General features: G+C 43.9%; 1 protein-coding gene across 7 annotated transcripts in view; it reads left to right on the forward strand.

Annotated features, from left to right (window-relative positions):
* The first annotated feature begins 1931 nt into the window (after window positions 1-1931).
* The window catches only part of rasa3 (RAS p21 protein activator 3), a 53194-nt gene continuing 27970 nt past the window's right edge, over window positions 1932-27155 (forward strand). For 3 of the 7 annotated variants that reach the window (XM_064310893.1, XM_064310895.1, XM_064310891.1), the window contains exon 1: window positions 1934-2151. In XM_064310893.1, the coding sequence (XP_064166963.1) occupies window positions 2097-2151 (55 nt within the window). In that variant the 5' untranslated portion in view covers window positions 1934-2096. Of the gene's footprint in view, window positions 2152-27155 lie in introns of all 7 variants that reach the window. The other 4 variants (XM_064310892.1, XM_064310890.1, XM_064310896.1 and 1 more) reach the window with 4 other exon arrangements.

The raw sequence follows: 27155 nt of genomic DNA on the forward strand, positions 1-27155 counted from the left end.
AAAGAGTCATTCCTACTCTCTGTATCCGGAACATGTCACACGGAGCTTACAGCGCCTTACCCAATCATACCACAACCACTCCCGCTCTCCTCCCGCCCTCATCTTCCTGTGTAATTTACCATTTACTCTCTTCACTCTGTGATGGCACCTCCAGTGTTGGATATGTGTATTCAACCTACTTCTACTGTAATATTCTCCCTTGAGAGAGGTGCCTCTTCTCTCCCTCAGTGATTTGGATATGGTCTGTCCTATCCTTTTTTTTCAATTAGCATTCTATTCCATCCACTCTGTTGTCTGTCTATGAGGGAGATATGCAGGTCAAGAGATAAGACGCCAACATCACTTTTAAGTGATGCAGGAATCTGTTGTGCCTTTCACTGGAGATGGAGAAATGTACAGCACTAAGGCGGAATCCATCTTCTCTCTGCCAATGACAGAGAGATCTACTGCCATTTCAGTCACTTTAAATGGTGGGGGGGGGGGGGTTCACTGCTGCAGGTGGTGTCAGTAAAGAGTGGGAGAGGAGAGGGACATGGGGAACAGAATCATCTGCCTTTCAGTAAAAAAAAAAAAAATCTTGTGTTTTCCTGAGTTACTGGGCTTATTCATTTCCATATTTAAATGTAAATGGTAAATGGACTGCATTTATATAGCGCTTTTATCCAAAGAACTTTACAATTGATGCCTCTCTTTCACCAGAGCAGTTAGGGGTAAGGTGTCTTGCTCAGGGACACTTCGACACGCACAGGGTGGGGATCGAACCGGAAAACCTCCAACTGCCAGACAACCGCTCTTACCTCCTGAGCTATGTCGCCCCCTGTGTGTTGTGTATGTGTATTGGCTACAATAAACAAAACCTAAGTAGAAAAATTGTGAATGTAGACTTGACTGTCGACACGAGATAAAAATGTGTTGAATAATAGCTCACGGTTGCTTGACTGCACAGCAGCTAAGTGTTAGCCACGTGTCTCCGCTGGAAAGTGCGGAACTGCATGGTCGTTCTGCTTTTCTCGCGCAGCACAGGGCCGTGGTTTACCACAGGGCGTAGTCCCCTCTTTTTCGACAAAAAAATTTCAATGAAAAAAAAAAAAAAACTGTCAAATCGCCCAATGTGCGCACACGCATGAAGTTCTCAACTATGTGAGTCCTCTATTCTGCGCTTTGCATGTTGTTCGGATTAGTGCAGAACAAGAGCTTTGCCTATGTAAATAACACAGGCAGCACACCATAAAACATGCCAAACTGGCAGACAACACAGGGGAAACATGAATGGCGTATTTTGCAGAGGCTGTCAAAGGCACATGAGCCAGAGTATTTACAGTAATTAGATTTGGATCTATTTTAAAAGTGTCGGCGTTAATCCCCAGCCTTGGCTCAAAAAAAACACATCCTCGGTTGACTGGCATCTCATCGTCTCTTGGCTAAATTCAGGACAGAAGTTATGCTAGGCCAGTTGGGAGGACAGTTCAATGAGCTTACCGTGGAGCAATTGCTCACACACAACTTCAAAGAAGGCCCATTGAAGGTCTACATAAGATACATATGCAACAGAGCTTATTCGTTTTCAAAGTGAGAAATAAAATAAAAATGCTGCAATCACTTGTTATCCTGTGCTTGAAGAATAGGCTAATTGTAACTCAGAATGGACATGGCCGCAGCAAAACTGAAATTTTGCCCAATAGATCTGTATTTAGGTCTTTACCTCACCGACGACTGGGGTTGTTGTTTTTCTCCTCGAGGAGAAAAACACACTAGTGTCATTGGATTGCGTATGTAACACGGAGAGTCTTGCCCAATGAAATACAACTTCGCTTTGCAAGCAACTTGTCCATTCAGTCTCTTCTTGCGCTCCGCCCCATCAGTGATGTTGTTTCACTGACGCTCAATCAGATGTACAGAGGGCGAGTGAAGCCCCGCCCATGTAGAAGTGTTCTGTTAGTTTGAGCAGGCTGTCTTTGCGGAGGTTTCCTGCGCGCTTTTCTGGACAAGTAACTAGCCGTCCGCCCTGGAGTATAGAGTTGCGCTGGCAAGAGAGTGAGTACATTGGAGGAACATCTACGTCTACCACCAAAAAGGGAAAAATCGGAGCTGTGAGAATGGCGGTCGAAGAGGAAGGGCTCCGAATTTTTCAGAGCGTCAAAATAAAAATAGGTGAGTGGAAAATGTCTCTTGCCTTACATCTGCGCTTGAAAAACACTGCCAGCGCACGAAACCACTCTTGGTATATATAATTGTAATTCAAAACACATAACCACACTCACGCATAGATCAATCCATAACATAACACTGGCCCTTGGAAATGGATTTTAATGAACCAATTATTTCAAGAAATCTTTGGATTCTCTGTAATTTTCTACGCGATTATGTATTATTAGTTGAAGACTAAAGTGGAGATGGATTTTAACTTCGGTTTTGGATTGCGGGGATGAGAATATACCATGCTGTATTTCTATGTTCATGTAAATATATGGTGGTATCCATGTATTTTGATATGTTTTGATTGTTATACGCCAAAATGTTAAATAGAAACACGTACAGTCTGGAATTCCGGCTGTCTCGGAGCAAACAGCTGGTCAACCAGATGGCTTGATACTCACTTTCCTCGATGTGTTTGCATGTATTTGCCCTGAACTTAAGCAATGGGGTGCATGGCGTTAATGCCGTGGCAATGCCTGGCAGATGTTGGTATAGGGTGACAGCGGTTTAGTTCTTCCAAAGCGTTGCGCTGATGGTGGGATGTAGCCGTGGGGAACTGTAGATCTTCAGACGACGACACATCAGCCATACCGAATGTGGTGGCGAGTGTGACCGTCCACATACAGCACTATTGAATATGGGTCGATTATTATAACAATGTGTATGAATTTTGAGTATTTCGGTGACATGGCTAATTGTTAAACGATCATGGTTCTGCTGCTGGCGCGGTCCTCAGCGATTCACCATTGTGTTGGGATGTAGTCAAGTAATGCGGGCTCTTCCAACGGTCTGTTCTAACCAGACAGGCGAAGGAAGATGTACGCTTTAGCTGCTGATAAATTACGGGCGTTTTTAGAGCTAACGTTTTTGTGAGCAATTTCGTTTATTCACATTGTTGCCTTGACCTTTGAAAGTAGCAATACTGTAATTCATGCTTTCTCGTTTTGACGTTAAGAAAGGGAGCCAGTGGGTTGCGGTTTACCACTGGGTGTAAGCATCAGTGTTCCTACCTAAAACGTGAAACATTCGGAAAAAACAAATATGCTAGCGGTGGGGGTCATGCGTGCAGTAACCAAGCGACATTCCAGATGTCAGATAATAAACAGCACCTTTACCCAAAAGACCATCCGTCTATGTTCTATATTTTAAAATACAATTTATATGTTTATTTAAATATAGGTCATATATTTATAAATATATAAATGCAACGATGTTTCCACTTTTGGTGTCGTTTTATTGCTAGAGCCTACACGACCGCAGTCTACACGTTAATCCCCAGATTGCCATCATAAAGGCACAGATCAATCGCAGGTAATCTAATCCCATGGGTTCATTGAGCATGCCCAAAGACCTACTTCTCACTATACCTTTACCGAAAACACGTGCCTCACCTGCGCGAAGGTCAATATAGCGATGGCATAGGTCTCTAAGAGGCAAAAACGGCAAAAGTTAAGTCAGAGAACAGAAAACTAAAAACAACAGGTTTTAGTGTGCCACATTCATTCGCCTGTTCTAACCAGACAGGCGAAGGAAGATGTACGCTTTAGCTGCTGATAAATTGCGGGCGTTTTAAGAGCTAACGTTTTTGTGAGCAATTTCGTTTATTCACATTGTTGCCTTGACCTTTGAAAGTAGCAATACTGTAATTCATGCTTTCTCGTTTTAACTTTAAGAAAGGGAGCCAGTGGCTTGCGGTTTACCACTGGGTGTAAGCATCAGTTCCATCATGTTCCTACCTAAAACGTGAAACATTCGGAAAAAACAAATATGCTAGCGGTGGGGGTCATGCGTGCAGTAACCAAGCGACATTCCAGACGTCAGATAAGAAACAGCATCTTTACCCAAAAAACCATCCGTCTATGTTCTATATTTTAAAATACAATGTATATGTTTATTTAAATATAGGTCATATATTTATAAATATATAAATGCAACGATGTTTCCACTTTTGGTGTCGTTTTTTTGCTAGAGCTTACACGACCGCAGTCTACACGTTAATCCCCAGATTGCCATCATAAAGGCACAGATCAATCGCAGGTAATCTAATCCCATGGGTTCATTGAGCATGCCCAAAGACCTACTTCTCACTATACCTTTACCGAAAACACGTGCCTCACCTGCGCGAAGGTCAATATAGCGATGGCATAGGTCTCTAAGAGGCAAAAACGGCAAAAGTTAAGTCAGAGAACAGAAAACTAAAAACAACAGGTTTTAGTGTGCCACATTCATTCGCCTGTTCTAACCAGACAGGCGAAGGAAGATGTACGCTTTAGCTGCTGATAAATTGCGGGCGTTTTAAGAGCTAACGTTTTTGTGAGCAATTTCGTTTATTCACATTGTTGCCTTGACCTTTGAAAGTAGCAATACTGTAATTCATGCTTTCTCGTTTTGACGTTAAGAAAGGGAGCCAGTGGCTTGCGGTTTACCACTGGGTGTAAGCATCAGTGTTCCTACCTAAAACGTGAAATATTCGGAAAAAACAAATATGCTAGCGGTGGGGGTCATGCGTGCAGTAAACCAAGCGACATTCCAGACGTCAGATAATAAACAGCACCTTTACCCAAAAAACCATCCGTCTATGTTCTATATTTTAAAATACAATGTATATGTTTATTTAAATATAGGTCATATATTTATAAATATATAAATGCAACGATGTTTCCACTTTTGGTGTCGTTTTTTTGCTAGAGCTTACACGACCGCAGTCTACACGTTAATCCCCAGATTGCCATCATAAAGGCACAGATCAATCGCAGGTAATCTAATCCCATGGGTTCATTGAGCATGCCCAAAGACCTACTTCTCACTATACCTTTACCGAAAACACGTGCCTCACCTGCGTGAAGGTCAATATAGCGATGGCATAGGTCTCTAAGAGGCAAAAACGGCAAAAGTTAAGTCAGAGAACAGAAAACTAAAAACAACAGGTTTTAGTGTGCCACATTCATTCGCCTGAATGAGGAGGGAAATTAAGAATTGATGAGCTGGGGGTGTAGAAATAGGTGAGATTGAGAAAAGTAGCACGAGCAGAGGATACTTGGGAGGAACACTGAGTTGCGTGCATTTGCCTGTATGGTGTGCATCTCAGGCACGCGCTCTTGGTTTCGGAAAATGCCGCTTGAGTGATGAGCGGCGTTTAATTGTGATATATGGTGAAACTGGATTAAAAGGAATATTCATGTTATCCTGTCTGACCTTGAGCACTAGCACGTGGGAAGAAATGGAACATGAGAAAAGAAAAGAACATTCATAAAGGCTGAATACAACATTCTCTCTCTTTCTCTCTGTCTATCTTCTCAGAAAATATTAATTATTATCTCAGTAAAGCAATTAGTGCTACTTTTCTGTATGAAATGTACTATTTTATTATGCATGGGGAGATCTGTCGCAACTTCAGCTTTCCCTGAATCTTTAGTTGAAAGAAGAGTCATCTAATAAAAGAACGCCGATCAAGAAAGAGGCGACTGGTGATTCTCGTCACCAACATTGTTCCATCCTGTGCAGATGGGTGCCTGTTCTCTGCATATTTGTTTGTGTGTGTGGTCAGTGTTGTGAAAATCTGTGGTTAAGTGAGAAAGCAGTTTCACGTTTTCAAGTAGCATAAAGTTAGGAAATCTCTGCAACTACATATGGCTTTCCCACACATCCCTCGTGCAGAAAATACTGCTACCCTACGAGAGCTTAATTTCTTCTTACACATCCACTGCAGTTATTCAGATTTTTCCCACAATTCCATTGCAGTAGCGTACAGATCATATTAATAGCCACACTGCTGTCACACTGTAATTATTCTGACAGCTCCATTGTAGAAACATGGACCATTGTTACACGCCCATTGGAAACCACTTCAGATCATTGTAATGACTCCATTGCAATAGCAAACATATTTGTGGGATCACAAATTGAGCACGTGCACGTGCAGTATCGACTGTGTTGGTGTGCACGGAACTGAAGTTCGTCCCGTTTTTGTATTCCATGGCTGTCCACTGGAGGGGACGGTGTAGCGCCCCCCTCCTGTTGTAAAGGACCCGCTCTCCACATTGGGGGATCCGTAAACCGTAGAAGCCTGCGGTGTACTGTACCGGTTGCCCCGGCACAGTTGGGTTGCCTGCATTTCCTCATCAGTTCCCCGAAAGATGCCGGGAGCATGCATGCCGAATGGCTTGTGGGTTGCGTTGAGGATGTTGGTTCTGTCCAGGATAGGGGCTGGAGGAGAGGGCCCCGAGCTGGATGTGGAAGTGTGTGGGGGGGACTGCCGTGTAGTCTGGGAATGGGCACAAGGCTTGTGTTTGGTGAAAAAAACTACTTGAAAAGGTGGTAGGTGGCAAATATTATTGTATACGAACCAATAAACTTGTAGTCAGTCATACAGTAAATGGTGCCCTTGTGGAATATTAACAGTATTGCTGTTACTGTTTTTTTTTTAAAGGTATAGCTACTGTGGCCCTGTACTCCTTTAGTGTTTAATAGCACCTGAGGCTGTGCTCAGCTGTGCCAGTGCTTGGTAGCAGTTTATAAAACTAGCTGTGCGTTCCTTCATTGCTTAGAGTTGCAAAGCAAAAAAAAACAAACGGAGCTGCATAAAGTTATATGGATACTGAAACTATGGTAAGAAATTGTGTATTGTAGCTTGCTACATATTTGTAGCTGGTAGTATTTATTTAAGGATCCCAGATTGTTACCTATGGATTTTGCATAATTTATTCTTCTCCTCCCAGACACCAGGCTGAGTTAGGGCGTGTATGTAAGTCCAATTAAAAGCACCTTATAGTTGTCATCTGCTACCAGCCAAACTGCATTGGCTGCTATAAGCCACACACCCACCCCACAAGTTTAATGTGTTTGTTACAAACTCGATTGGGTTGTCATTTTAATCCCTCAGCTTCCGCTGTTTTAAGGCAGCACAGTTTGTGGGAAACAGTGGTGTCGTGGAGCACTCCTCTACACTCAGACAATAGGGCCTGTTTTCATGAAGGCAAGTTACAAGCAGGCCCAGCTGCTGAGAGGAAGCACCCCCCGTTTCGGGAGTGCTGGACACGAGACTCTTCAAGAAAAAGAACCTTCCTGAATTCCCCCTCCATTAAGCCTCATTTTCAAAAATAAACCAACACAAGCATGAAAATGGACGTCATTTCACTGGCAGAAGTGGACTGTATAAACAGAGTGCGAGAAAGAGAGTAATAGAGAGGGGGGGGGGGGGGATTGATGGGGAGAGAGAATGTGCTTGTTTGTATTTATACCTGCAGAAACCAGTAAATGTGCTAAGAAGAGGAACATGAGTTTATGCTTTTGGGATTTTGTAAGCAGTTGCATTGTCTTGCAGAGTGACTAGAATTTGTGTAATGCCATTCTCAGATTGTGAGTCTGGTATTACAGCTTAGAATACCCCCTCATCCTCTGGTGTGATCCAACTTAACCCTTTAAGCTGTGAGATCACAAATGTGTGATTAGAATGTTCTTAGCTGAACATTCTAATGCTGATGTAACAATCACTACTGCTAACTGTAAAAAAGCAATGGAGTTCTAGAATGCTGACTTTATAATTTTGAAAACATTCAACAACAAAACAAAACATTCCAAAAAACCTACACTTCAGAGGGTTAAATGTGTCACTTCTGGGGCCTGTGCAGCCTAGGACTTACCTGGACCCATGAGTTAGGCTGAAGAGTTCTGTCCTGAGGAGGCTGTGGAATATCGCTGTGCTTGCTGAGTGTTGCTTGCCGTTTTTCCAGAAGGAGCACATGTTTTAGGGAAGCAGCACACCATTCTTGGGGTTGGGCCTACAGGTCGACAACACAGGAAACAGGAAAATGCCTCTACACACTTCCTGATTGGCTGGACGGACAACAAAGAAGTGTGTTTTTTCCTGCTCAGCAAGGAGTTGATTCAAACCAGATTTGGAGGTTACATTTCCAAAGAAAAAGGAGAAAAAATGCAGAGGAATGCCCCAGCTTAGCTTTTCACAAATGGCGCATTTAGTTTAGCCTCGTAAGGTTCAGGCCTTCCAGTAAAAACAGCCCCAGGAGTATGCATACCGAATGGCTTGTGGGTTGCGTTGAGGATGTTGGTTCTGTCCAGGATAGGGGCTGGAGGAGAGGGCCCGGAGTTCGATGTGGAAGTGTGTGGGGGGGACAGCCGTGTTGTCTGGGAACGGGACAGGGCAGGCCTCAGGCTCTCCGAGCCATGTTAAAAACTCTTCTGCCTGTTCTGCCTGGGAACAAAAATAAAGGTCCAGTTTCACTCAAGTGCTTCAGCCTGGCCTCTGACGGGCCTCTCTGGCACCTCTTCAGCACAGTTTCCCAAAACTTCCCCTGGTCCTCATTAAAAACACAGGGGGAGGGAAAGTGACCCCCTCTCTCCTGAAGAATTAGGCCATCTTTTACTGGTGACATCATCAGAGAGCTTGAGAGCTCGAAGAGTTGTTTTCAATATCTGTTTCCTTGTGCAGTTATTTCTGTACAAGAACACTTAACACACACACACACACACACACACATACACACATATATATATATACTGTTGTCTGACATGCTAATAAATAGTGTTAAAAACATTATTAACCCATTCATTCAGAAATGTAGAAAGTCTATTATTTCTTTCTGTCTCTTTTTAATTCATACATGCAGCAATACTTGATTTCCCTCAAATTTCACAAGCGTATTAGTCGTACATGTGTATTAACCCACTGCTCTCATTCTTGGTCCCTGGTCATGCCCAAACCAGCATCCAAGCAAAAACGGTTCACGGCTGAAGTTTGGCACATTTGTTAGTCATATTTTTTCCACATGCCCAAACCTCATGTTACGCTCGTGTCCGTGAACGTTAATGGCATGGACGCAAAACGTCGTATTTGCATAGAGTTCCAGGCTCAGGTATAGAACGTTCATTGTTTACAGTGTCTGTCTGTATGTGACATATTTTTTTTGTTACTCTTGAACTCAGTCACACCCGTTGCAGCAACCAAACATGTTTTTCCACACACAACTTGTGGCAGCATTGACTCATTCATTTCACATGTGACACATTTTATCAGGGCTGGCTTGCAGATGTGTGCAAGCGGCTGCTTATGGCTATGGGCGGTCCCCGATTTAAATTTCTCGACAAGATTCTCCTGTTCGCATATTCACCCTGTGTTCGTCGACACTTTTAAAACGTTATCGCCACTCGTAACCTTATCTCAAACGCACTATCCATTCACCTGTATAGCCTTGTGGCTGTCTGTAGCCTTTACTTTGCCCGGAAGCTTCCGGACCGTCGCGGTGCCCTGTTCGCCCGCGCACACCGCGACGGCTGATGAAAGGCACTGACGTGTCCTCGGCTTTTAGGAGCTCACGGCCATCTTCTCTTAGGTTTCCTCTGATCAGCAGGGGCAGGAGAGTGGCAGAAGTAGGATGTTTGTGTGCTTGTGAAGGGAACAGCCTGAGCAGAGTGACACAGCCTCGTCACCGTGATGTGGGAAACGGAGGCTGTATCTGTGTCTGGTTTTCATGACAACTTCTGGCCTCAGTTTCTCAGTTAGCCCTAACACTGACGTTTTAGCTACATTTCTCGATAAGTGTGTGAATGACTCTTCTCGTGTCCCCATATGAAAACTTTTTCCATCATCTACTCTACGAGCGAACCAGTTGTTGGTATATGCAGCCAGTTAGCTCATATAGCCAAGGTAACAGTGGAAACAAAAGCCTGCGCACACCCCGGCCCTCCTGGACCAGAATTTCGCACCCCGGGGGGGGGCTAGCCCCACTGGCACTGGTTTGTCACGATGTGTATGGATTTCAGTTTAGGCCTCGCAGCTCCTCCTGAGGAAGAGTGTGAGTTGCCGAGCGGCTCACGGTCATCCTCCCTATCAGGATCTCCCAGATTCCTCGGGCCCGAGGGGGAGATAGAGACTGAAACGTTAGACCCGCTTCCTGTTGCCGGTCGCACCGGCGGGACCTCGTGCGCTACCGCAGAGCAGCAGACTGAGGCTCGATCGTCATGGAGGCAGCGCAGCAATCAATTAAGCCTGCGGGGAGGTAACGTACTCGTGAGCGAATACTTAATTAGCGGTACCCTGAACAAAATGACCGTTTTATTAAATTGAAGGCATTGATATCTCAACATATGTGGTTTGATGGCTATTCATTGCCAACGTTGAAGTCCTTGCCGTTGGGCTACGGCTTTACGGACTGATAATGATTTAGATGGAAAAGTTAGGGTTTTTCCATCGCCTTGCACTGCGCATGGCACTGGAAGGAAAGCAGCCGTTCCTGTGTGTGTGAGAGGAGGGATCAGGGAGGAATCTGAACACAGAATATAACACAGAAAGTTCTCTCTGTCTCTCTCACTCTCTCAGCCTCTCGCTCTGTCTCACATGCTCTCTTGCCCTCTGTTCTACCCTTTCTCTCGTTCCCTTAACTGCTCATCGTGTTTTCAACTTTACATCTTGGATACAGCTGGAATTCCTTTCTCTCTTCCTCATTTCCTCTTGCAGTGCTATTTTTCTCTCTCTCTCTCTTTCTCTCTCTCTCTCCCTCTCTCTCTCTCTCTTTCTCTGCCCTTGCTCCGTTTCTCTTTCTCTCTCTCTCTCTGGGGCTTGGGTTTCCCAGGCAGGACAGAGGGGGGAGGGGACGGTGCGAAGCAGGGCTGTGCTGGGCCTGTAGGCAGAAGGTTGAGAGTTGGGCAGTACCGCATGGCCTGTTCACACTCCCTCCAGTGGCCTGTTCGCAGATTCTCCAATGGCCAGTCTGCACACTACAGTGAGCACACTCTCCAGCAGCCTGCTCGCACACTCCCGAGTCAGAATCTCCCAGGCCCTCATGATTGTGTTTCCCATCGGCGCTATTCCCTATTAACTGCACCAGGAAGTTAACCGTCTGCTACACGTGTGTGTGTATGTGTGTGTGCGCGTGCGTGTGTGTGTGTGTCTCTGTCTGTGTGTTTTAGGTGTATGTTAAGAGTGTGAGAAGCATAGTGCATGTTTAGAGGGGCTAAAAAGTTGGACAGTTATAATATAGAGCGAGAAAAAGAGAAGAATTCAATTTTTTTGTGTTAAATATGCTCCCCTCTGATACCCATCGCTCACACACCTGGCTGGCTGGCTGGAATGCCGCCGCTCTCTGTGTCTCAGTTCAGCTGCCATAGAGTGCAGGAGATTTCACATGCACAGCACGTGCACACACACAGTATGCATGTTTGTATAAAGCATCTCCCTGGCATTTTCGCCGGTGTAAAGCAGTATGTAGCTTCATGCAGTGTGTTGATTGGCTTTTTTCCCCATGTTTAAAGAAACAGAATCTTTAAAAAAAATTTTTTTTAAATGCATTGTTATTTTTAATAATAGACTTTTATTTAACCAGAAGGGTCCATTGAGAACAAATTCTAATTTAGAATGACGACCTGCGTAGTCCCTAAGCTGCATGTCTTTCAACTGCGGGAGGAAGCCAGAGTACCCAGAGGAAACTCCATGCAGGGAGGATAAGGGCTGGACTCAGAACCTCATTCTTGCCAGGCAACAGTGCTTAGCACTGTGCCACTGTGCCTCCTGAATGGAATGGAATTGTGATGTCATAATGTTGCAACAAAGGGGTGAGCTAGTTTGTGTGCAGCACGAGGGATGTAATAGCGTGCCACAGTGATGACATGTTTTTGTAGGCAAACCTGTAACTTCCTTCTGCTGTGGGTTCCCTCGGTAGATTCCAATGCTTTCTTCCCCATAGGGATTTCGACTTCTGTAGGCCTGTGGTTAACATAAGCTTCGGAGAGATTCAGGTTTTTTTCTACGACATAAATGACACCTATTACTGTCTCAACTGTGAATTTCGAAGCTGTTCTGTGCTTTAAAAAAGTTAGTTGCTAACAAGTTGCTATATTGACACTACAGTGGTTGTCATGTGCAGGCAGGCTTGTAGGGAAACTTGAGTGGAGGTTGGCAGAATGTGGCCATTGTTGTAGTTTCAATATAGCAGATTGTTAGCAACATACTTTTTAAAAGCACATAACAGCTTCAAAATGTCAGTGGGTGTAATTTATTTCGAAGAACGAAATGTGAAACTCTCTTATGCTTATGTTAACCACAGGCCTTATTTTCGACGGCAATCGAAATCCCAAACAGGGGAAAAAGCATTGGAAATCTGCCAAGGGGACCCATGGCTCAAAAACGCTAACTCACTTCCTGGTTTTAGGGACTACTAACTGTGGCAGTCTTGTTTCCTCCTCTCCTTTTTGATATTGCTGCTGCCAGAGTTTCCTGAGGGGTCTCCCCACGCCTCTCCCCTGAGACAGTACTCATATTCACTGTCAGACTGCTGGCGGTGCCCCTCAGACAGCTCAACGGTTGACCTGGCTAACCGATACGGCGAATCCGCGCCCCCTCACACACACACACACACACACACACACACACACACACACACACCATCTCATTCACAGCCCATTATTTCCAGCCCCCTTGCTCTTGCCGTTGTAACACGATGCCTGCACTCATATTGGTGGGAATCTCGTCTGGCGAACAGTCAAGACCCACTGATTGCTGCCCGGCGCTGTTCCTGTGACCGAGCCAATCGTGGCGTGCTGAGTGGATGTCGATTGTGTTCACGCACGGGCAATTTATTGAGACAGCTGAACGGAGCCTTGGGACATGCCGAAGGCGCTGTTCCACACTCAGATAACGTGTCGGAGAACGAAGACTCATATTCAGTCTTTTACACTCAGATACCGTGTCAGAGAACGAAGACTCATATTCAGCCTTTCACACTCAGATAACGTGTCGGAGAACGAAGACTCATATTCAGTCTTTCACACTCAGCAGGACTCAGATTCACTGTCTCAGGTTCAGCGGGACTGAACAACTGTCAGCCCTTGTGTTTTCCGGTTTTTATTCTTGCACTGCATTAAAATTTTTTTTTTTTTTGCCATGGCTAAACAGCCTAGTCTGTCTTTTCTGTTTCTCTTTCCCCCAGGGCATATTTGGACCATGGGTGAGGCTAACTCGGCCTTCTGTCCTCGGCTTTTGACCCCACTAATGTCCGTAAGCCTTGTGTGAACGGTGACAGCGGGGTTCTGTCCTGGGCTCTTACCTCTATATTTGATGTGAAAGAGGCTTAACTTAACAAAATAACTGCCCACAGAAACAAAAACAAAAACCAACAAAAACCCTCCACAGAGGCAAACACACACTGTAAAAACTGAAAAATGAAACTGTCTTTTTTTTAAAGTAGCTCCATTCTCATCTTCTGCCGGCCACTTGAAAAATGAAAGTCAGGCACACTGTTGTGCACGTGTTCAGGCTGTAATCACACCAGTGGTCAGTCTGCTTACTAATTCGAAGAGACGCACACCAAGAAACGGCTGTGTTTCTGCACAGGCCACTTGAGCTGCAGATAAATAAGGCTTGCTTCCTACATTTTGTTGATAAGGGCCAAGCGCCGTTGATATTTTTTAGCTGAAACATCTGAACCGTGATTCCTATTTATCTAATATTATGTCAGCTGATGTTCATTAAATTTCACGGCTGTTGAAACTTCCTGTTCACATTCAGTACGGACAACTTTCCATTTCCAAAGATGAATATCAGAATTTTGTGGAACAGTTCCACTGTTGTGGGAAACCTGGAGCCCATTCTGTCAGGGAAACCAGTAGGGCTGTTTTCACATGTAAAATTAATGGTTTTCAGATTTCTGAAGATCTCACCCAGTGTGAATTTTCACTTAAAACTCGAGCACAAAACAAAGCAAACTGTCAGATTAGATTGATCAGTGCATACTGACAGTAGATGAGTAGTTTAACACACCCATGTCACATAAAGATTTGATGGCCAGTGATATTTTGTGAGCAAGCAAGGTATTTCAGTGAAGCCATTTGTTTGGGTGATTGATATGATGTATGATGCATAAATTTGGGTAAGCCACTGCCCCAGAACACAGAGCTAAATTCATGCTGCCTTCCACATCTCCCTTAGCATCAGATTAGGGTTTAATGTTCACATATGTGGTAGAATTCAGTGACGGGAGGGAGAGTAATCGCCGTTCCATTTAAATTCTAGGTGCATCTGGGAACACACTCTGGATGACTGATGAGATTCAGCAGGAGGTCAGCTTGACAAAATGTGGAGCAGAGGAATTGTGAAAGAGAGGAGGAGAGAGAGGAGAGAGAGAGAGAAAGAGGGAGGGAGGAAAAGGAGGCTGACTCCATTTCTGCTTAATGAAAATCTCTTTTCTACATCTTGTTATTTTTGTCATGTTGTGCCAAGATGTTGAATCTTGGACAGGGGAACAAGAGCATGAGTCAGCCTGCCCCCCAGAGAGGGGGAGGGGGATAGAGAGAGAGAGGAAGAGAGAGGGAGAGAGAGGGGGAGGGGGAGGGGGAGGGGAGAAGAAAGGGGGAGAGAACGGGAGTGGAGATGGAGAGGAGAATATGATCCTTATGTTAAAGTAAAGCAACCAATGGGCAGAACAGGAACGCCTACGGGCCACTGAAATGATTCAGCCCCTCACAACAAACTGGCCACTTCTCTGACCCTTTGAACCAGTGGCTGATGACCTCTGTTAACAAGATTGGAGCAATACATTAACCTCAGTAATTTACAGAGGCAAGCAGGAATTTTGGGCTGGTATTTTGTGTGATTCTAAATATGAGTGTAATAATTTAAATTTTTGCTCCAAAAGCATATTGTCCTGTAAGTGTCACATTGGTTTTATTACTCGTTACTGTGCAAATGATCATATCTAACTCTACACACCAAAATATAAAAACATGCACACCAGCCAAAAAAAAAAAAAAAGCTAAACCTTCTGAAGCGCTTCTTCATTATTAAAAAGCATTTGATTCCTTTTTTTTTACCTTGGATTTCATTTTATAGTTATTTTTGTGGAGTGGTGGGAAACACGTGATGCAATAAAATTCAAACACTTAAGAAATTGTGCATGCGGCGAATGTGAACTCAAAGAGTCAAAGAGAATAATTTATCATTCGCAGAACAAAGAGACACACAGTGCTCCGACCTGAAGCCAGCGGAGCCTGGCTCTGCTGCGCTTGGTGCACGTTATAAGCTTACAAAAATCGCAAGTTTGGGAGATCGCAAGACAGTGCACCCCAGCAACCCTTCCATATTATTTAACCGGGCTGCTGCGGTACTGGGGGGGAGTTTAGAACTGTGTACCACATGGCTTTTGAAATTGGGTAAACGTACCGTGCGTCACCACCTTGGCCACGCTGAACAGGATGCGTGATCTTGAGATTCGCTCACATGTACGCACACGCGCAAGAGCAACTGCCTTTCGCTTTTAGGTGGCCGGCCTGCGGTGGGATCTGTGGTGCTAAGCCCAGGTAAGATTTCAGCACACGCAACGCACCTAATTTCAACTGGAGAAGCAGCCAACTCACAGCAAATGTGGAGATGCAATTAAATAAAATTATTTGAATTTGGGACCAAGACAGAGAGCCAACAAAACAAAACTTCACTTTTTGAACCTTAAAAAAAGAATGTGTGTTCATTACGAGAGAGACTGCATCCCCAAATGAGACTGTAATCACAACCTGGCCATTCAAACAGGATGAGACATGCAGAGAGAGAGAGAGAGAGCGAGAGAGAGGAAGAGGGGAGAGATAGATAAAGCTGTAGAGGAAAGAATGAAAGGAGGGATGTTGCAGTGAAAAGCTTAATGCTGTGGAATGACAGGTAGATTTAATTTTCCTTTGTAAGCGGCTGCATGACTCACGTTTGCGCAGACACGCGCATACGCATACGCTTACACACGCACGCATCATGCGTACATGCACAGTGAGGAATTCGCAGGGTTTGCCAGATCTGCAGAAGCAGACTTAGAAAGCAAAGCCTATTCTTAGCGCACTGCTTGTCCTGTCATTCCCAGGGAGCGCAGTGATGACGTCACCTCTGAGGCTGAGAAAATGTGTCTTCACCCGCAGAGCTGTCTGTCTTTATTTTTACACCCAAGCCCGATTAGCACAGCTCATCGCCCGCTCAGGCTTTGCTCTGAGTCAGGGCAGCACACACACACACACACACTCACACACACACACACACTCACACACACACTCATGCACACACACACACACGCACGCTCATGCACACACACACACACACACTCATGCACACACACACGCTCACACGCATACGCACACGCTCACGCTAACACGCATACACACGCATGCTCATGCACACACACACACGCTTACTTGCATACACACACACGCATACACACACACACTCACACACACACACACACACACACACACAGAACAAGGTTAATGGAGTTTCCGGCTGCCACTGCAATGCCGTTGACTCCAATCACATACTTCCTGTCCAACTGATTGCCCTGTCCCCTTCAAAACAGGAAGCTTTTCCTTCTGTGTGTCGGTTGCTATGACGACAGGGAGCCGGGTCTTTGGGTCGGATATCTGGGTTTTCAGGAGGTGGGTTTAGTCAGTGGTAGAGGTGGATGTAGGATGTGGGATAAATTACATTTTCCCTCTCCTTCATCTCTTACTAAACCTAAAGGAACACTGTGTCACTGTGATGGCAGAGTCCTGGGTAGCTACAGAAAGCCTGGTTATCTCTGATGGATATTTTCCTAAAAAACTTAGGAGCTCTTGACAATTTATTTAAACCGAGAAAACAGCTCATATGTCCACTTAGGAGTCTACTCAAAACAACGTAAACTGATACCTAGCAAAGTTATAAGTACCTTTTAGGCATAAGACTGTGTGAAATCTGCATGGTTTGTAGGAAAGCCATGTAACATTGATAAATGTGCACTGCACTCGGTGTCTTGGATAAGCCCAGGTGGCAATAGATTAAGATGTCCAGAAAGAACATGTAAAACAGTTTTGGTTTTCCTTTAAGGGGGTGGGAAATTAAATTTGAAACCTGCTCTACAGTGTTATAAAATATTTAAGGTGGAAAAAATACAAAAAACTCCTTGCAGCAGGGGCGTGAAGATTAAATCAAAGTAAAAAAGTCCTGTGCTCTACATTTTGTAGTAAATTTAATCATCGTCAGTTGGTTCACTGTTTCTTTCGTGTATCGACGCTGACGTAGGGATCCTTCCCATAAGAAGATCAACAGAATTTTAGAAGCAGCGTTTGGCCTTCTGTGTTACACTGAGAAATATTTTTCAACTCTCATCTCGTTGATGCAAAGCCATTTTGGCACTTTCGTTAGTGTGCTGTTTGTGATTCTGAAGTTCAGAGGCTTGTTAAAACCACGAACAGAATCAAGCAGGGCGTTTTCCTCATTCAGACTTTGTGATTCTGAAGTTCAGAGGCTTGTTAAAGCCACAAACAGAATCAAGCAGGGCGTTTTCCTCATTCAGACTCTGAAGGGCTCTGAAATCTGCGAACTCGTTGACTGAACTGCGTTTTCTCCTTCATTTCATCCTGGTCGTGCTGTCCTGTGTGCCTTTCTGTTGCCTAGTGGTAATATAGTGGCGGTTCATTGTTTTGCCCGCACAGTGAACATACTGCAGCAGGACTCAATGTGCGTTCATCACCCGTCTTCAAACCTCTGTCTCTCTAAGACTCAGACTCAGAGGAAAAGTGTTGCACTGTCATGAAGTTCAGCTGAACACCCCAGCTGTTAACAGCATAAGCTTAACTCTGCGTCGTAGTCAGGACTTAGGTGAAGTAAAAGTGCTTTGTCAATTTTTTTGCACTTATACGTCAATGTACTGTGATGTTACAAAAACTTTTTTTTGTCTGGAATATATCTTATATATTCTAATGTATTATGAATAATGATACTTTCTAGGTTTTATTTCAGTTCTGTTGCAGTTCTATATGATCCACCTCGAATGGATACACAAGCTTTGTGTCAATTTGAATGTTTCATATTTGCCTGCGCCCATGCTTAATATTTGATATTTGATATTTGACTGCACCCATGGGTAAGTCTGCAATGGCAGTGCAATTGCTATGGAGTTTGCCCATGAAATCCCAATGTTGCCTGCCTTTACATTCAATTTACCAACAGGAAGTGTGATGAGAGGAGAGAATATGTACTGTCTCGACCGACACAGGACATTTTAGCCTGCCAGTGTCAAAGGAAAATGGCTAATGTATTTCCATTCTACTGGATATTCTCATTTGGTCCTCTTGATATTCTCATTCGGATATTTGCAATTTTCACATTGTACTTTTAAACATTTTGCAGATGTTTTCATCCAGAATGACATCCATCCATCCATTCATTTTCTAAACCACTTATTCCTGGTCAGGTTGGTGGTTGGGGCTGGAGCCTATCCCAGCATGCAATGGGCAAGAGACAGGAATTCATCACATATTCATACCTATGGGCAATTTAGAGTCCAGAATGATTTACATAGCTTAATTTCTTGTACATACATCTATTTATACAGCTGGTTATTTTACTGAAGAAATTCAGGCTAGGTCCATTCTCAAGGGTACAGTGGCAGTGTCCCTCCTGGGAATCGAACCTGCAACCATGTCCAGTTCCCTAACCCTTACCCTACCCTGCTGGTTGTTGATGTTTGTTATCCACATCAGTCTTTTCCTGGACATAGGTACATGCTCAGAAAGAGATGAGCAGCTAACTTTCTGCGTTTTTTCTTATACCGATAAGAGGCAATTACTAAATACTTAATAATTGTCAGATCAGATAATCAGACAGATTTCTTTGCATTCAGCAGGAACTGCCGTGTTGCCATCAGAAATTACTGCTCATTCTGTTTGCTGTTTTCAGTGCTGTAAATGTTTATGACTGCTGCTAGGGATCCTTCCCATAAGAAGATCAACAGAATTTTAGAAGCAGCGTTTGGCCTTCTGTGTTACACTGAGAAATATTTTTCAACTCTCATCTCGTTGATGCAAAGCCATTTTGGCACTTTCGTTAGTGTGCTGTTTGTGATTCTGAAGTTCAGAGGCTTGTTAAAACCACGAACAGAATCAAGCAGGGCGTTTTCCTCATTCAGACTTTGTGATTCTGAAGTTCAGAGGCTTGTTAAAGCCACGAACAGAATCAAGCAGGGTGTTTTCCTCATTCAGACTCTGAAGGGCTCTGAAATCTGCGAACTCGTTGACTGAACTGCGTTTTCTCCTTCATTCATCCTGGCCGTGCTGTCCGTGTGCCTTTCTGTTGCCTAGTGGTAATATAGCGGTGGTTCATTGTTTTGCCCGCACAGTGAACATACTGCAGCAGGACTCAATGTGCGTTCATCACCCGTCTTCAAACCTCTGTCTCTCTAAGACTCAGACTCAGAGGAAAGTGTTGCACTGTCATGAAGTTCAGCTGAACACCCCAGCTGTTAACAGCATAAGCTTAACTCTGCGTCGTAGTCAGGACTTAGGTGAAGTAAAAGTGCTTTGTCAATTTTTTTGCACTTATACGTCAATGTACTGTGATGTTACAAAAACTTTTTTTTGTCTGGAATATATCTTATATATTCTAATGTATTATGAATAATGATACTTTCTAGGTTTTATTTCAGTTCTGTTGCAGTTCTATATGATCCACCTCGAATGGATACACAAGCTTTGTGTCAATTTGAATGTTTCATATTTGCCTGCGCCCATGCCTAATATTTGATATTTGATATTTGACTGCACCCATGGGTAAGTCTGCAATGGCAGTGCAATTGCTATGGAGTTCGCCCATGAAATCCCAATGTTGCCTGCCTTTACATTCAATTTACCAACAGGAAGTGTGATGAGAGGAGAGAATATGTACTGTCTCGACCGACACAGGATATTTTAGCCTGCCAGTGTCAAAGGAAAATGGCTAATGTATTTCCATTCTACTGGATATTCTCATTTGGTCCTCTTGATATTCTCATTCGGATATTTGCAATTTTCACATTGTACTTTTTAAACATTTTGCAGATGTTTTCATCCAGAATGACATCCATCCATCCATTCATTTTCTAAACCACTTATTCCTGGTCAGGTTGGTGGTTGGGGCTGGAGCCTATCCCAGCATGCAATGGGCAAGAGACAGGAATTCATCACATATTCATACCTATGGGCAATTTAGAGTCCAGAATGATTTACATAGCTTAATTTCTTGTACATACATCTATTTATACAGCTGGTTATTTTACTGAAGAAATTCAGGCTAGGTCCATTCTCAAGGGTACAGTGGCAGTGTCCCTCCTGGGAATCGAACCTGCAACCATGTCCAGTTCCCTAACCCTTACCCTACCCTGCTGGTTGTTGATGTTTGTTATCCACATCAGTCTTTTCCTGGACATAGGTACATGCTCAGAAAGAGATGAGCAGCTAGCTTTCTGCGTTTTTTCTTATACCGATAAGAGGCAATTACTAAATACTTAATAATTATCAGATCAGATAATCAGACAGATTTCTTTGCATTCAGCAGGAACTGCCGTGTTGCCATCAGAAATTACTGCTCATTCTGTTTGCTGTTTTCAGTGCTGTAAATGTTTATGACTGCTGCTAGGGATCCTTCCCATAAGAAGATCAACAGAATTTTAGAAGCAGCGTTTGGCCTTCTGTGTTACACTGAGAAATATTTTTCAACTCTCATCTCGTTGATGCAAAGCCATTTTGGCACTTTCGTTAGTGTGCTGTTTGTGATTCTGAAGTTCAGAGGCTTGTTAAAACCACGAACAGAATCAAGCAGGGCGTTTTCCTCATTCAGACTTTGTGATTCTGAAGTTCAGAGGCTTGTTAAAGCCACGAACAGAATCAAGCAGGGTGTTTTCCTCATTCAGACTCTGAAGGGCTCTGAAATCTGCGAACTCGTTGACTGAACTGCGTTTTCTCCTTCATGTAATCCTGGCCGTGCTGTCCTGTGTGCCTTTCTGTTGCCTAGTGGTAATATAGCGGTGGTTCATTGTTTTGCCCGCACAGTGAACATACTGCAGCAGGACTCAATGTGCGTTCATCACCCGTCTTCAAACCTCTGTCTCTCTAAGACTCAGACTCAGAGGAAAAGTGTTGCACTGTCATGAAGTTCAGCTGAACACCCCAGCTGTTAACAGCATAAGCTTAACTCTGCGTCGTAGTCAGGACTTAGGTGAAGTAAAAGTGCTTTGTCAATTTTTTTGCACTTATACGTCAATGTACTGTGATGTTACAAAAACTTTTTTTTGTCTGGAATATATCTTATATATTCTAATGTATTATGAATAATGATACTTTCTAGGTTTTATTTCAGTTCTGTTGCAGTTCTATATGATCCACCTCGAATGGATACACAAGCTTTGTGTCAATTTGAATGTTTCATATTTGCCTGCGCCCATGCCTAATATTTGATATTTGATATTTGACTGCACCCATGGGTAAGTCTGCAATGGCAGTGCAATTGCTATGGAGTTCGCCCATGAAATCCCAATGTTGCCTGCCTTTACATTCAATTTACCAACAGGAAGTGTGATGAGAGGAGAGAATATGTACTGTCTCGACCGACACAGGATATTTTAGCCTGCCAGTGTCAAAGGAAAATGGCTAATGTATTTCCATTCTACTGGATATTCTCATTTGGTCCTCTTGATATTCTCATTCGGATATTTGCAATTTTCACATTGTACTTTTTAAACATTTTGCAGATGTTTTCATCCAGAATGACATCCATCCATCCATTCATTTTCTAAACCACTTATTCCTGGTCAGGTTAGTGGTTGGGGCTGGAGCCTATCCCAGCATGCAATGGGCAAGAGACAGGAATTCATCACATATTCATACCTATGGGCAATTTAGAGTCCAGAATGATTTACATAGCTTAATTTCTTGTACATACATCTATTTATACAGCTGGTTATTTTACTGAAGAAATTCAGGCTAGGTCCATTCTCAAGGGTACAGTGGCAGTGTCCCTCCTGGGAATCGAACCTGCAACCATGTCCAGTTCCCTAACCCTTACCCTACCCTGCTGGTTGTTGATGTTTGTTATCCACATCAGTCTTTTCCTGGACATAGGTACATGCTCAGAAAGAGATGAGCAGCTAACTTTCTGCGTTTTTTCTTATACCGATAAGAGGCAATTACTAAATACTTAATAATTATCAGATCAGATAATCGGACAGATTTCTTTGCATTCAGCAGGAACTGCCGTGTTGCCATCAGAAATTACTGCTCATTCTGTTTGCTGTTTTCAGTGCTGTAAATGTTTATGACTGCTGCTTCATCTCATCCGTGATGTACACACGGTGTTCCAGATAGAGAACGCCACAGGAGATCACAGAGGATAGTCTCATCGATGGAAAAAAACACACACACGCACACACACCTCTTTCTCTCTGTGCTGTCAGTGTTATTGTAAACCTCGGATAAGCAGAGATGATGTCTGATTGAACTGACGTCCTGTACCATCTCTACTCTATAGCACATCATAGCCCCTGTGGTTCACAGCATATTTGCCACTCCCCTTTTCTCCCCTTACGACACCTCAGGCCCTTCCTCTGTCCCTACAGATCACCCGAGCACACTCTCCGTGTCCCCTAAAAATCACTCTCTAACTCATCCCCATGTCCCCTAAAGATCACACTTAACTTATCCCCATGTCCCCTAAAGATCACTCAAATTTATGTACAGTAAAGATCACTCTAACTCATCTCTTTGCCCTAAAGATAACTCTGACTCATCCCCATGTCCCCTAAAGGTCACTCTTAACTATTTTCCCCCAAAAGGTCACTAACGTGCTTTCTTAGTCCCCTACGGCTTCCTCTAGCCCCTTTTGTCTTGCCACCTAAAGCCTTCCCTCGCCCCCTCACTCTCCGTTCTTCATCATGACTCCTGTCTCGTTGGCAATATTGCTCGGTCCCTGCACAGTGGGAAGAGGGGGAAACAGATGCTGAAGACTGGCGGTTTCGCTTCCGTTTCTGTTCTTCAGCTGAAACCTGAAGGTGTGAGTCTGGTGCGAGTAACGATAAGTAATCTTGGGAACGGTGCACCGGACTGTCTGCAACTTTCTGCCATTTTTAAATTGAAGATCCGTAGCTGCGATAGGCTTTGTGGTAAGGATGTCAGTCTGATGCGGGATTTATGTGGGTATTACAGTGTTTACAGTTTGCTCAAATCCACCTCTACCCGACCACGACTGTTAGGTTGTTTAGCTTTTCATTAATTTGCTTGAAGATACAGATAGGGTGCACCTGTGTGCTCATGAAAGCCGGTTTGTGCAGGATTAGTCTGATATGAAACTTGAGATGGCCCAGTGGAAAGGCTTGTGATTTTTTTATGGAATGAGGAACCGGCATATTTCTGTTGGCATATGCCTGCTGTAAATAAACAGTGGCATGTAAATGCATTATGTTTTTGTTCCTGTACTGTCAGAAACATTACAAAGTGTACAGGAGAACTGAGAAACACAACAATGACCGGTTTTAAACTGATAGTCCTAACAGTCCTAACATTGAATTTACATAATACTAAAACCTTGGATTCAGCAAGGAGCAGGTTTCAACTGATTTCAAAATACTTCATTATTGTGGAACTGAGGAAGTGTGTCTCTTGTGATGTAATTACTGCAAGTTAGAATTCTGAAATACCTTTCATTCATTGGCTGAAAAAGAAGAATTAAGGTGTGACTGCAGCATAATCATGTCATTTCAACCGCCACGTTCCACGTTTTAGCAGTACCTTCAACATAGACAAATGAACATATTGTGCATCCATCTTTCTTGCTAATCTGCTGACTTGATGTCACTAGCTGTCAGGATTTGTCATATCAGTGTGTGCTGATGGTGCTAAGAAATTGGATAGTGCCACGGTTTGTCTTGTGCATTAATTCCACTGCCAAAAATAATTGGGTCACTGGAGAGTGAAGTGTGCATCTTTGAATTAAGAAAACCAAGAAGAGTCCTCCCACCAAGTCAGCAACTCTGAAATAACTAAAAATTAACTTAATAATGCACCACAACATGATCAATGTTTTATGTTGTGGTGTATTTTTAAAATAAATTCTATTGCTTGTGTAGTTGGTCCTATACTTGCATGACTGGTTTTGGATATGTGTGCGTGTGTGTGTGTGTGTGTGTGTGTGTGTACTTGTGCAATATAAAGCAATGTGCTTCATAACATATATCTGCTTTGTATTTTTGCACCAAAAATACATCCAAGTCATACATTTATCCTTAAAACATCACTGAAAAGTAATTGAAAATATAAATGTGATTATAGTGGGTCGGTTTGGGATAGGATAGAATGGGTCAGTGTGTGGCACTGTAGTAGAATGGCTCAGTGTGGGGCAATTTATTAGAATGAGTCAGTCTAGGGGTGCTGGGCAGATCTGTTTCCTCCTTTTCCACACTATATCCCACTTTCTTTCTTGAACCACTGCCCCTCACCCCCTTGCCCCCCCCCCCCCCCCCCCCATTTTCGTGACCACTGTGGCCGTGCTGAGATTATCCTGTGATTCTGTGGTTGACTGGGCGACCTGATGATGTAATCGTGTCAGGATGCCGGTGATGACAGTGGGACGTAACAGGAAATGAAGGAGCCTCTCTAAGATTAAAGTCCGCATTCCTCTAATCCCCAATCAATGCAGATGGGCCTCTGTCACAATAGAACATTGTATTATTCAACCACGTTGTGTAGCAATATTAACGATCGGAGAGCAATGAATGCCCTGAACGGCAGTCTGTGCGCATAAATGTGAAATATTATGGGTGTGTGAGTGTGGCCTATGTCAGGATGTGAGAGACAGTGATCATGTTGTCTTGGTGAATGCTACAGTAACTCATATCCCACAGACTGAGCTATTTTAAACCACAGCCCCCTCCTCCCCCTTACCCCCCAATGCCCCTGTCCCCCAGACAGACACACATACACACACACACACACACACACACAGTGCACTGTGGAGCTCACAGCGAGGGTGGATGCTTTCAGAATATTAAACGCGCACATGCTGTGACTCTTGTGTCACGAACGCGTTCAGCTTTCGAGAATTGGCAAATATTAAAACCTGCGCTGAGCAGCTAATTAGGAGAGGTTGATGAAAACACCAATTTATTCCTTTGAGTGATTTGATGATTGAATGTTCAGTCATCGGCGAAGACTGTGGAGATTAATTCAGACTGTAGCCTGGCCATATGCAGCTCCAAAAACCCAAAAACCCAACAGGTCTTCAGACAGGACCCTTGACAGTGGCTCTTAAGTGATCGTGGTGTTGCCTACTCCCAGCTTGTGTGCCACTTGCTATAATCATGTTAAGAGTGCCTTTGGCTGAAAGCAACTGCTAAATGTCTGCTAAAAGACGACATTATGTATTGTAATCCGGAGAGCTGTCTTTCAATATGACCCCTGTGTGCTGGGACTCAACTGCAGAAAGAGAGGAAGTGGGAAAGAAAGAAAGATGACAGACAACAGATAAGGCGAAATAGAGAGAGAAAGAGAGACTGCGGGGGGGGGGGGGGAACAGACACACCCCTGATTTCACAATGAACTCTTTCACGGAAAGCAGAAGTTTCCAGATGTAGTTTTATAATAATTTACCCCCTGGATTGGTGGGTTTCCATCACTGTCTACGCACACTGCATCGGTGGCATATCCAAGCACAAGCACATCCAGGCTGTGTCTGAAACAGTTCTTCTTCATTTTATTCTCTTCTCACAAATTAATGCAACTACTGCTGGGGGATTCACTGGCTATCTTGTGTTTCTAAGCAATAATTTTCCAATCTATATTTGAATGTTTTAAGCTAAGTTCTTTGGTGTGTACACTCAACATCTTTAGCCTAATGTGACCATTGATGTTGCCAAGGTTTGGTTTAACGCCTGCTGAGAAGTTGGTTGTGGATCCTGGTGAAATTAAGATTCAAGGCCAGGTTTGAAATGTGTTTAAGCAGAGCCAAAATGATCTAAAGTCTGAATCAAAGTCTGATCCAGATTCTGCTCCAGGGCTGTGGCCAAGTCAGAATACAGAACCCTGTTGTGCTATAGTTATTTCGTTGATGTGTTGCAAATCGTGTTGTTATGTGCTGAGGTAGTGTTTTATTTACAAGTGTACTTTAACAGCTGTTTTTCCTGAAGTCAATGCTGCTTTTGTTTTTCTTTATGCTGTTACAGTCATTTTCACCTCTCTGACTGCCTGATGTGATGTTAAGCTTGTGTGTGTATGTGCCTGCGCACACGTGTGTGAGTGCATGTGTGGGTGTGAGCTTGTCTGTGTGAGTGTGTGCATGTGTGGGTGCACGTGTGTGCTTGTGTGTTGTGTGTATATGTGTCCGCGCGTGTGCTTGTGTTCATATATGTGTGCGTGTGTGCATGTGTGGGTGCACGTGTGTGCATGTGTGTGAGTGTGCGTGTGTGCATGCGCTCATATGTGTGTGTGCATGTGTGTGAGTGTGCGTGTGTGCATGTGTGGGTGCATGCGTGCATGCGTGCGTGTGTGTGTGTGTTCATGGAAAGAGGGGACGCTGGTATTTACTTGTAAGTCAAAGTTAAGGACATATGTTCATTACAGTACAGGCCAAAGAGGGAGATGTTCCTGGTGATGAGGAGAAGTCTCTGCAGTGTTTGCTGTTGCTAAGTTAATAAGGCGGAACGCGCCCTGCTGTTTTGATGTCAATATTGTGACCCAACTGTAGGTTCTGTGGGGGTAGAATGAGGGTAATTCCGCAGGGGGGGGGGGGGTGTTGATGGCGTTTTCACAAACAGGTGGACATAGCACAGTACTGTCTACTGTCACCCCATCATACCACATGGAAGAGACTGCCCTGCACGGGAATAAATAGAACAGCACTCGGGCCTGAAGTACCCAGCACTCGGTCCAGTCATACCCAAAATAAATCATTCCACTCTCCTAATTTACGGTGTCTATACAGACACAAACTCCTTCCTTCTCCATGTGTGTGGCCTACAAGGTCCATTCTCAAAGAACAGAATGAAGTCTTATAACTGAGCAACCCGTACAAGCAGGCAGTATTCACCACTCGCCCCCCCCCCCCCCCCCCAAATCCCAAAACCGCAACAATACAGCACAGAAAGCAAGTCAGGACGTCCCCAGTGGAACAGAAGGCCGTAGGAGGGTGATTAAGGAACCGT

The sequence above is a fragment of the Anguilla rostrata genome, chromosome 15, assembly GCF_018555375.3.
Source record: "Anguilla rostrata isolate EN2019 chromosome 15, ASM1855537v3, whole genome shotgun sequence".
In the NCBI taxonomy this organism is placed as follows: domain Eukaryota; kingdom Metazoa; phylum Chordata; class Actinopteri; order Anguilliformes; family Anguillidae; genus Anguilla; species Anguilla rostrata.